At 38.9% G+C, this 12500-nt stretch overlaps 2 protein-coding genes across 2 annotated transcripts in view; both read left to right on the top strand.

Annotated features, from left to right (window-relative positions):
* Positions 1 to 6311, top strand: part of LOC144976438 (uncharacterized) — a 54605-nt gene extending 48294 nt beyond the window's left edge. The window contains exons 2-3 of the mRNA XM_078920729.1: positions 3595 to 3774; positions 6067 to 6311. Of these exons, the coding sequence (XP_078776855.1) occupies positions 3595 to 3774; positions 6067 to 6311 (425 nt within the window). The remainder of the gene's footprint in view (positions 1 to 3594; positions 3775 to 6066) is intronic.
* Positions 6312 to 8723: 2412 nt separating this feature from the next.
* LOC144976616 (uncharacterized) lies at positions 8724 to 11677 on the top strand. Its single transcript, XM_078920912.1, has 2 exons — positions 8724 to 8878; positions 9607 to 11677. The coding sequence occupies exon 2, from the start codon at positions 9615 to 9617 to the stop codon at positions 11625 to 11627; it is 2013 nt and encodes a 670-aa protein (XP_078777038.1). The 5' UTR covers positions 8724 to 8878; positions 9607 to 9614; the 3' UTR covers positions 11628 to 11677.
* Positions 11678 to 12500: the final 823 nt, after the last annotated feature.

Below are 12500 nucleotides of genomic sequence, written 5' to 3'. Positions count from 1 at the left end.
CTTCCGACTGATTATGTCATGCACTGACACAATATCGTAATTACTTTCCCCAAAATGTACTTCCAAAACACCCTACATTGGAAACCCTTGTCATGCATACCATTTATGAAGAAATATGCTTTTGGTTTAGTCTACGGGTTTTATGAGAACAAGGAGATGAATTGTTACATTCAACAATTTCCAAATTCCAAAAGAGAACACAATCAATGAGAACAGAATCATCTCAATTAAAATCAATAATAAAAAGTAGCATCCTGCAGGTTTCGCCTGATATTATCATGACACATGTGCTCTCCACCCCCCCCCCCCCCCCCCCCTTTCAGCCAAAATAAAAAAAAAGAAAGTTAGAGAGAAGTGAAAATTTGATGAATCAAGCAATATAATACTTTAAAATCTTTAAATATTTGACACGGACATGGGCACACTTCCTCAAAATACAGAGCAGTAATTCGTAATTTTTTGTAAACATAGATAAATTGCTGAGTTCCTTCTTTTTAAGGAAAATGAATATATTTTAAAATCCTAAAATAACTTGAGCTTTTATATCGCGCATATCCACTAAACTTGCTCAAACCGCTTTACAAGGGGTCCCACGTTAACAGCAACACGTAACACGTGGAACGTGACATGATGACGCCTATTACAATTTTTTTCCCGACAGAGACAACGCTGTTAATGTTAACGGCCAGATACTAATTTTACACCTGAGTACGGTGAGAGCATGAGAGTAAAGAACCTTTTCCACGGACTCAACTATGCTCCGAGCGAGGCTCGAACCCAGGACCTTCCGATCCTTAAGCGAGTTTCATACGACTAGACCACATAGCCGCACAATATATATAATATATATATATATATATATATATATATATATATATATATATATATATATATATATATATAATATTATAGTATGTATGATGGCATTCTTACTATCTTCTATAATCTGGAGTTCTAATGAAAGAGGTATTACATTTTGAACCCTCAATATTGAATATTGAATAGGATAGTAAACAAATCAGACTTAATAGTGAAATAGGATCATAGAATTAAAAAGAATAGGAATAAACATTGCAATAGAACCATGGCCGTCTATAGTTACGTTATGAATAGAACCTAATTTCTATGAAAATCTTACAAATAATTCAAATAATGAAAAAATGGGGGCGAGATTCATTGTTTTTTTTTTTGGAATGGGATTTCTTTGCGTGTTTGTCTTTCTTGCTTTATCTGGCACCTTTCATTCACACGTGTTCAGATCTTTGTAATAGAACCCAAATTCCTGACATGGCGGTTTTTGCAAAAGAAAAAATCCCAGATTTTGCAAGCTAAAAACAGCAAAATTTGAAGAAGAAAAAATGTGCAAAAAATTGCAAAGATTTGCGATTAATTTTCCTAAAAACCCATAATTCATCTCGTCAAAGGTGTGCGGTTCGATGTGCAAACACGAGCGATCGTGTTCATCGTTCCGCACACCTGCTTTCAGTCGAAACCACAATAGCTAGGCCAATGGAACCTTTCTACCACATTGTGTACTTTATAAATAAGATATTTAAATACTAATTATTAAGCAGATGGCACGGAGGAAGTTAAAAAAACCTTCCTCCGTGTATCTGCATGCATCATCCCAGGGAAGAAGGAAAGTTGATACTCGTCGATCTCGTGATTTCAGGAAAGTAACTTTGGGGTTTAATGGAGCAAAATATAAGCTGCCACTTTTTTTTACCGTCTCAAGAAGCAAGAAGGAATATCGGTTGAGGCAATTAAATACTGTAATTGCGTAATTCAGGTATTTCATGCATTGAAAAAAAATTTCCGAAAATTTAGATCCTCAAAAAGTGTGCGAATAGAAAATAGAACTATAGACACCTACTGGGTAATGTAAATGTTACTGCTCGAAACTCGAAGAAATAAATGACAATGTGACATTGAATGTAAGCTTCAATCTAATATAGGGAATGAGAATTGGCGGAAGAGTAGCGTCCCTTGATTGGACGCCACCCATAGTCTGTGACGTCATCGGCGGAAAAGTTCTTAGAGAGAGAACGTCATGTTGGTTGTGTGCATGCGTCTCTCGTCCATTATCTCATTCGTCAGTAGTGTTTCATTCATCCTGTTTTGTTGTTAAAGAGGACGGAAACCCAAAACGTCCATTTTATCTGTTTTCGTATATTAGATTGAAGCTTACATTCAATTTCACATTGTTATTTATATCAACACCTACGTTCACTGACCAAATATATTAACCGAGTACATTACAATAGAACCCAAATTCAATGAACCGTGGAGGGAAACAAAATCGTGCAAAGAATTCAAACAATTAAAACGTCAGGCGTTTCGTGAAAATTCGATATAGATAGATCTAGTATGCGCTTGGTGAAGAAGCTTACAACATTGCCATTCGGAAGTATAACGGACCAACACATAAAACTGTGTGTAACCTTGAACATTCATAGTCTGGTTAATAATACAGTTTAGTGAGAATTACTCATAAACGCGGATGGGAAGAAAAACAATAACAAAGATCTGAGTGACGTCAACTACGGTCTATCTATACTTGCCTTCACTGACGTAACATATTTAACCGAGTTTATATATGACGTCATCATAATTTGTGATCACTTAAGATAACAAACAGCAATGTTCTCGAAGGTCTTTGTGTTGCGTTAATGAGAATAAAGACCTTCCACGATGAGCCCATCCCTTGTCACAAATCTCTGTCAGTTGATCAAATTCTACAAGACTGGAAATTAGCCAATGTAATAGGATTCAATAGTCTGATGTCACGTCCGCCCATCAACGAGCAGCTTGGTTCTAAACAAAGAAAATCGACTCTTTTATTCTTCATGCTGGCTAGAACTTTTTAACATGAAATGTGATCAGGATGTATAAAAGTCAAAATGATCAGATTTATAATGTTTTTCTCCTCTGGATACTCTTTTATGCTCTTCGGAGAAGAATTTCATAAGGGCGTCCGCCATTGTTCCGATTGTTTAGAACCAGTTACTAAGTTACTATGCGTCGTTACGAGGAAGTGACGTCACGACTGTTGAAGCCAATTACCATTTGGTTGGCTGGCTGAGAAAACCCGGAAAGATGCTCAAATTTTTTATGTATACAGTTGTGTAGACCACATCTTTCTGATCATTTACCACTTTAATTTTTTTTCTATGTCTATTAGAAACCAAGTTATTAATTTTTTTCGGAATATATTTTGTTGCTATGGGAAACACTTTATCTTCGATTTTGGTTCATATCTCAAATCAAAGCTTGCTGCATTTTCCTGGGTTTTCTCAGCCATCCTCAAATTTATAAAGAAAAATGATAAAAACGAATCTCAATATCACAGCCTTATTACTTTAATGTGTATTTTGTGAAAAGATATGGAATCCATTCTCAAAGTGTTTATTTCAACGTGTTTTGTTGACCAAGGGGAAACCCGAAACGTCCACATTATCTGCATTTGTTAGTTAAAAAAAGCTTCCATTCCATTTGACTATTATTGTATAATATTTCTTCTAACTTCAAACAGCAACAATTGGGTTTTGAGCCCGAAATGTTCCGTTATTGGTATGTCTATTTATTTCCCCACAGAGGAAGGCAGTCGGATGTGTCGTATGACGTACACAAGACACAAGGCCGTCATTGGAGGACTGACTCTAGTACTGATGATCTATCTAAGTCTCTATGGGAATCTGGGGTATCCGGCCATGGTGAGGAAGGCTATGGACTCCCTTATGGTGATGGAATGGGACGGGTTTGGCCTAGAAAGAGGTGAGAGGAAGACGGTAGCTTGATTCGTAATTATCAACATTTATATAGGGCATTTCATAGGTTGAATGGACTCCCTCATGGTGTTGGAGTGGGACGGGTTTGGCCTAGAAAGAAGTGAGAGTAAGAACATTTATATAGCGCATTTACTTAGATTGAATGGACTCCCTCATGGTGATGGAGTAGGACAGGTTTGGTCTAGAAAGAGGTGAGAGTAAGAACATTTATATAGGGCATTTCATAGATTGAATGGACTCCCTCATGGTGATGGAATCGGACGGGTTTGGTCTAGAAAGAGGTGAGAGTAAGACGGTAGCTTAATTATTCATAAATATCAACATTTGTATAGCGCATTTCATAGATTGAGAGGACTCCCTCATGGTGATGGAATGGGACGGGTTTAGTCTAGAAAGAGGTGAGAGTAAGTCGGTAGCTTAATTATTCATAAATATCAACATTTGTATAGCGCATTTCATAGATTGAGAGGACTCCCTCATGGTGATGGAATGGGACGGGTTTAGTCTAGAAAGAGGTGAGAGTAAGACGGTAGCTTAATTATTCATAAATATCAACATTTGTATAGCGCATTTCAAAGATTGAGAGGACTCCCTCATGGTGATGGAATGGGACGGGTTTGGCCTAGAGAGAGGTGAGAGTTCGACGACAGCCTAATTCATAAATATCAACATTTGTATAGCGCATTTCATAGATTGAATGGACTCCCTCATGGTGTTGGAGTGGGACGGGTTTGGCCTAGAGAGAGGTGAGAGTAAGATGGTAGCTTAATTATTCATAAATATCAACATTTGTATAGCGCATTTCATAGATTGAATGGACTCCCTTATGGTGATGGAATGGGACGGGTTTAGTCTAGAAAGAGGTGAGAGTAAGACTGTAGCTTAATTATTCATAAATATCAACATTTGTATAGCGCATTTCATAGATTGAGAGGACTCCCTCATGGTGTTGGAGTGGGACGGGTTTGGCCTAGAGAGAGGTGAGAGTAAGATGGTAGCTTAATTATTCATAAATATCAACATTTGTATAGCGCATTTCATAGATTGAGAGGACTCCCTCATGGTGATGGAATGGGACGGGTTTAGTCTAGAAAGAGGTGAGAGTAAGACTGTAGCTTAATTATTCATAAATATCAACATTTGTATAGCGCATTTCATAGATTGAGAGGACTCCCTCATGGTGTTGGAGTGGGACGGGTTTGGCCTAGAGAGAGGTGAGAGTAAGATGGTAGCTTAATTATTCATAAATATCAACATTTGTGTAGCGCATTTCATAGATTGAATGGACTCCCTTATGGTGATGGAATGGGACGGGTTTGGCCTAGAAAGAGGTGAGAGTAAGAACATTTATATAGCGCATTTCATAGATTGAATGGACTCCCTCATGGTGATGGAATCGGACGGGTTTGGTCTAGAAAGAGGTGAGAGTAAGACGGTAGCTTAATTATTCATAAATATCAACATTTGTATAGCGCATTTCATAGATTGAGAGGACTCCCTCATGGTGATGGAATGGGACGGGTTTAGTCTAGAAAGAGTGAGAGTAAGACTGTAGCTTAATTATTCATAAATATCAACATTTGTATAGCGCATTTCATAGATTGAGAGGACTCCCTCATGGTGTTGGAGTGGGACGGGTTTGGCCTAGAGAGAGGTGAGAGTAAGATGGTAGCTTAATTATTCATAAATATCAACATTTGTATAGCGCATTTCATAGATTGAATGGACTCCCTTATGGTGATGGAATGGGACGGGTTTGGCCTAGAAAGAGGTGAGAGTAAGAACATTTATATAGCGCATTTCATAGATTGAATGGACTCCCTCATGGTGATGGAGTAGGACAGGTTTGGTCTAGAAAGAGGTGAGAGTAAGACGGTAGCTTGATTATTCATAAATATCAACATTTATAATATAGAGCATTTCCGTAGATTGATGGGACTCCCTTATGGTGATGGAATGGGACGGGTTTGATATAGAGAGAAGTGAAATTAAGACGGTAGCTTAATTATTCATAAATATCAACATTTATATAGCGCATTTCCGTAGATTGAATGGACTCCCTCGTGATGATGGAATGGGACGGGTTTGGTCTAGAAAGAGGTGAGAGTAAGACGGTAGCTTAAATATTGATAAATATCAATATAGCGCATTTCCGATTACTATCATCATCATCATCATCATCATTATCATAACCACCATCATCATCAACAACAACAACAACAACAACAACAACAACAACAACAACAACAACATCTTTACATTCCCAAACTCCTTTCAGGGGTGTACAACTTCACCGTGGTGACGGCCATGTTGGATATCGGAAGAGGTCAGTGGGGAGGCGGCCAAAGGAGGTCGTACAACAAGTACCTCCTCTACATGCAGCGTATGCTTCGTCTGGACGTCAACCTTGTCGTCTTCATCGACCCCAAGGGACGCCCCTTTGTAGAATGGATGAGGAGGGGGAGAGAAGCCAGGACCAAAATCATCGAGTTTAATCACACCCAAGTTCCCTATTACAAGTAAGCAGGACAGGATTTCCACATGGCCATTGTAAAATTTATTATTTTTAAAATTGAGCTTTTATATAGCGCAATATCCACTAAACGTGCTCAAAGCGCTTTACAAGGGGTCCCTGGTCAATAGCAACATTTAACATGAAGGACGGGACATAACGCCTGTTAGGCGATATTACAATTTTTCGGACAAAGACAACGCTGTTAACGGTCAGGTACTCATTTTACACCTGAGTACGGTGAGAGAATGTGAGTAAAGAGCCTTTTTCAAGGACTCAACTATGCGCCGAGTACGAGGCTCGAACCCAGGACCTTCCGATCCGAAAGCGAGTGTCATGCCACCAGACCACATAGTCCACAGAGTATGACACTCGCTTTCAGATCGGAAGGTCCTGGGTTCGAGCCTCGCTCGGCACATAGTTGAGTCCTCGGAAAAGACTCTTTACTCACATTCTCTCACCATACTCAGGTGTAAAATGAGTACCTGACCGTTTACAGCGTTGTCTCTGTAGGGGAAAAACATTGTATTATCGCCTAACAGGCGTCATGTCTCGTTCTACACGTTACGTGTTGCTGTTGGTCAGGGAGCGTTTGTAAAGTGTTTTGAGTAAGTTTAGTGGATATTACGCTATATAAAAGCTTTTTTAAAAAAAAATTATTGATGCTATAGATAGTGTAGACTTGGCTGAAAGATGCTGTTCTTCACTGTAGAAAAGGTTATGTGTAGTTAAAATACAACTCATCTTTCCATCCCAAATTCAGACCTGCCAACTCGAAATGTTAAAAAATTCGCAGTTTTCAGAGGGAAGAAAAAAAAGAAGTTACTATAATTAACTTGACAAACATCTGATCCCTATTTGTTCCCAGTTCCCCTTTGTCTTACTTTCTCTTGGGTGCTTTAATTGTAATTCTACAACTTTTTACTATCCCATTTTCTTCCTTTTTACAGGCGCTGATATAATCTAAATGTGTTGCAAGCGCCGTAAAACCCTTGCAAACAAAAACAATAACTTGACAAATTAATAGTTAACCTTTAACAGTATAAAATTATATGCCTTCAAAACCCTGATTAGATGCTTTGTTTTCTTTTTAACACATTATATTGAATCAATTTTTTTTTAAATTTCTGCTGTTGAAGCCGAAAATTTCGTATTTTTACGAATTTTTCCGTAGTATCCAGGCTGGTCTGGAAATTGAATCAGATTGAGTTTTTAAAGAGGAATTTGTACTACATTGAGTTTTTAAAGAGGAATTTGTACTACATTGAGTTTTTAAAGAGGAATTTGTACTACATATTAACATGTACCCAGGCTTTATGGACACTGTAGTATAGGGAATGAGATTAGCGAAAGAGTAGCGTCCCTTGATTGGACGTCACCAGCGGAGAAGTTATTAGAGAGAGAACGTCAATATTGTTTTGCGCATGCGACTCGTCCTCGCTTCCGGTGAAAGCGGCATGACGAGACACTTCATCGAAAGCGAGGACGAGAGAGACGCATGCGCAAAACCAAAATGACGTTCTCTCTGTAAGGTGACGTCCAATCAAGGGACGCTACTCTTCGGCTAATCTAATTCCCTATAGGCACACCGGCGCCGATGGTGTTATGAAAGAACTAGAGCATTTATATAGCGCAATATCTACTGAATATGCTCAAAGCTGTATACAAGGGGTCACTACAGCAACGCTTGAAAATTAGGACGAGACATGACGCCTGTAGGGCGATATTTATTTATTTTTTTCCGCCTCTTTACTCACATTCTCCGCTACTCGCTGTTCATTCTAATTACAATAACATCTGGTATGGTATTCAATTTTATATCTGCTACTTGAATGATAATATCCACAACTTACTTTAGTTCACTTTCTACACAGCACAAAACAGTTCCTCCCTGCCTCCCTCTTTAAACTTAATTAATTGCGCACCTTTTATAAATATTTATTGTTCTATTTTAATTCGTGCTTCCTTACAAAGTAGAATACTATTTCCTGCCCCATCAATGTTTTGTTTATTCACCTTAATTAAGGGGATCCGCGGGTCCGATTTTGAGTTTCGGTAAAAAAAAATCGATTTTTTTATAATTGCCTCTTTACATTGAAAAATATGTGTAGAATCCATTTTCGTGGGTGTCTAGGCCCTTAAAAAATTTTAAAATAAAGAAATATTTGTTTATAAGGGTCACGGATGAGAAAAATTAGATGCAAAAGTTGAAAAATTACGAAACTTTACTCCTTGACAACGCGATTCCCTTTGAGTACTAACCACTAAAGTTTGGTATCGTTGGAAAGGTCACGATCGGGACTTTCCGATTGACAAAGTTTCATTCATGTACGGAAATTACCGAAGACCCAGTATTTGCATATGTGAAGGCCCCTTGCGTTACGCTGGTTGGCTGCTTCAATCACGTGACGAAACCGCTAGTTTTCATTCGCTCAGACGTTGGTAACCGGAGGGGAATCCCCTATGGCGGCCATTTTGAAAATTGTTTATACTGGTTCGACAACTCACAGAAACTGATCGTCTTTGCCTTATTTATCTTTTCCAACTGTATTTTCAAGTCTCCAAATCATTATAACAGGTGAGTTAATAGAATAGAAATGTGGATTGTGTCTGTCATTTGTTTGTATAACGTAGGAACTCTAAGTATGTCAGTTTTACGGGTGAACTCTATGTAGGTCAGTGATACAACAACATGACCCCATTCTTCTTATCTGTTCGATCTTCTTTCCATCAGCCCATTCATCTCTCTTCTTTTCATCATCACCATCATCATCATAAGCAGCATCATCGTCATCATCAGCGGCACTGACACCCGCAACACATCTCGAATTATTATCATCGCCTTTGTCGTCCTCAATATCATCACTATTATTGTTAGGATGATCAACGCCCAGATCAACCAGTAGATACATAATAATTAAGTTAACTAAGAAAAAAAATTGAAGTTAAACCAATTATCATTACAGTTTCCCCTTTTGTCTTATTTTTTCATCTTTTCTCTTTGCCTAATCTGTTCTTTTTCCTTTTATTCATTCATTTATATATTTACTTATTTATGGGTATATTTATTTATTCTTTATTTTTTTATATTTTTAGTTTTTAGTCATTCTTCCTTTTCTTTTGTTCTCTAATTTTAGTCCTATTATTATTCATCTATTATTATTTTTTCCCTTTCCAATGATGTTCTTGTATTTCAAATTTGATGTGTTACTTCAACAATTTAATGACCTTTGTTTGATATTGGCCAGTGGCTTAAAAATAAACTTTGATTGATTAGTCTAATCTTTGTTTTTGTACTGTCCACAGATCTCATCATGCCACCAAAGTTGAAGCAAGGTACTCGTCTTACCCAATGCTATGGCAAGCCCAAGAAGAGTAGAGCTGCACAGTTGCAGGCGGCTCGAAACCAACGCAAGCTTTCGAAATCTAACCAGCTGATCTCACCAATTCAATCTCGGTCAACCTCATCGATTACAGGTGCGGAAGCCATTGTTCAGCGAGGCTCACCTATCCCAGCTCCAAACTCACCCCCTCAGCAAGACCTACCATTACCATCAATTTCAGCAACAGACACCCCCACTCAAGACCTACCATCAACGTCAACGGTAGATACCCCTCAGCCAAAAGAAGACAAGCCCGTTTCCATCTCCGCCTCAAAGAGAAAGCTGTCATATTTAGGCCCTCTACCAACCGTCACAGCAGAAACTGACCCAGAGCTGTTACCATCCACCATTGTCGATTTGGAAAAGCTCTCTCCATTGTTTATGGGACTTCTTTGTCCTTTTTGCGCCCAACCAAGCTTGACTCTATCTGGTGATGCAACACGGAATTCTGGCCTTGCAGTCTTTCTACAGGTGAAATGCAAGCTGTGTGACAAAGTGGTCTCATCTACAACAACATCAACTAGATGTGACACTCAAGTTTATGATGTCAACAGACGAGCAGTTGCCGCTGCCTGTGCTACTGGGATGGGCTATGCAGGACTCTGCAACTTTACAGAACTTATGAATATTCCTTCACTTCATCACAGAACTTTTGACTGCCATGTTGAAGTAATAAAGAAGTGCGACTTGTTTTCACGTGACAGTCTCGCCAAGGCTGTGGAACAGGTGCACAAATCATACTCTGCTGAGCAAGACAGTGAAGTGAAGGACATTAACGTTTCTTTCGACGGGAGCTGGCAGAAGCGAGGTCACACTTCGAAATCCGGGATCGGCCTTGTTATAGAGCAGCGCACTGGGCTGGTGATTGATTTCGAAATCCTTACGAGTCACTGTCAAATCTGCACAACAACTGGCAAAAAAATGCAGCAAGAAAACATTCTGAAGTATGAACGCTGGCTTGCAATTCACAAAAAAGACTGTGATGCCAATTACGAAGGACCAAGTGGCGGTATGGAAAAGGAAGCCGCTTTACGCATGTGGAGCCGCTCTATTCTCAATAACAAACTGCGGTATGTTACCCTCATCAGTGATGGGGATGCGAAAACTATCACAGAAATCCATCAACTCAACCCATACCCAGGTACCTCAGTCACCAAACATGAGTGTATCAACCATGTCGGCAAGAGACTTGGCACTGCCCTTCGGAATTTGGTCGCAGAAAAGTCAAAACAGACCCCTAAAATTACTCTGGGTGGTAAAGGTGATGGAAAATTGCGACCAGAAGTAATAACCAAACTGACGTCGTATTACTCCAATGCCATCAGACGGAATGCAACTGTGCCGGGGATGAAGAAGGCTATCATGGCCATCCTGGATCACTGTCGGTCAACAGACGATACGCCTCTCCATCAGGGATGCCCGGAAGGACAAGACTCATGGTGTTTTGTGCAGAGGGCAGAGGCAAGAGGACTCGAACCTGGTAGCCATATGGACAACTTGGGAACCCCCATCTGCCAGCTAGTTGCAGACAGTATTCAACCGGTCTTTGAAAGAATGGCGTCAGATGACCTTCTGTCTAGGTGCGTCCTCCAGTCAACGCAGAACACGAACGAGTCTGCCCATGCAGTCATATGGGCTCGTTGCCCCAAGCACCTCTTCGTTAATAGAAACAGACTCTGCATTGCAGTCGCCATAGGTGTTGCAGAATTCAACTTTGGTTCTGCATCATCGCGAGAATTTATTGCATCACTAAACCTCCCTTGTGGTGTCGAAACAAAAAAGCGCGGTGACAAACGGGACAAAATAAGAACACGCAAGGCTGAAGCTGCAGTGACAGAAAAAGCAAAGAAATTTAGAAAGTTGAAGGCAGAGGCAAAGCAGTTAGAAGAACAGAAGCTAAAGGAGAAATTTGGGGAGTTTTACCTAACGGGTGGAGGAGATTAGAATTAGAGGCAACGGCGTGTTACGATGACAAATTGTCGATTTCAGGTAATTTTTTTTTTAGGGGAAGGGATAGAGATCTTGAAGAAAGATAATGAAAATCATGTTAAATTAATTATTGCAGTGTTGAATTTGTTTAGTATGATGATAATCTAGCTTAGATAATAATCATTTGAATTTTCTTGAGACATTTTTGTTATTTTTTAACCCTTTTTGTTCTTTTTTTTCATTTTTCTCAACATTCCGCTTTTCGCATATTTTCATCACAATTTAATCCATAACTCCAAAAGTTATTGTTGAAATCATCTGAAATTTTCACAGAGTGATCTATGCATATTTGTTAACAAACTGTCAACAGCATTTTGTGGTATGTTGCAAGTATTTGATTTTTAAAAAAATTATGTGTTTATATCCCTCTTATTTGCGTTACATGAATTATGTACCTGGCTTACATAGGCATAGCACCAAAAGTTTTTCATTTACACTAAAATTGCTCTGTCAGTTTGTAGAAAATAATGATTACTATCATCATACTGAATATTAACTCTGTATCTTAAATACTTTTAGGGACACCAATTAAAATAGATTATGTAAAAAACTGCTGACTCAGCATATAAAATATCGTGTAAAACCAAAGTCAATGAGTAGAAAGTGTCTATCAACATATTTATTGTCAAATTTATGTCATAAGAATATGTCTGTTCATTAAAAATAGCAACAAGCTTGCAAATAAAAAAATTGGGGGTCAAGCATGGCTACCCCCCCTAACAACACCACTATCACAAGCACATTATCTCATTCGTCTGTAGTGTTTCATTCATCCTGTTTTGTTGATAAAGGGGAAACCCGAAACGTCCACAGTTTCTGGTCTTCGTC

The sequence above is a fragment of the Berghia stephanieae genome, chromosome 7 (assembly GCF_034508935.2).
Source record: "Berghia stephanieae isolate SIO BIC M18660-M18661 chromosome 7, UCSD_Bste_1.3, whole genome shotgun sequence".
Classification (NCBI taxonomy): Eukaryota; Metazoa; Mollusca; class Gastropoda; order Nudibranchia; family Aeolidiidae; genus Berghia; species Berghia stephanieae.
The sequence above is the reverse complement of the archived record's forward strand: the minus strand, read 5'-3'. Positions and strand labels throughout refer to the sequence as shown.

What these genes read in the sequence shown, in the direction of transcription:
- LOC144976616 (XM_078920912.1), top strand. Translation starts at nt 9,615, where the DNA reads ATGCCACCAAAGTTGAAGCAAGGTACTCGTCTTACCCAATGCTATGGC.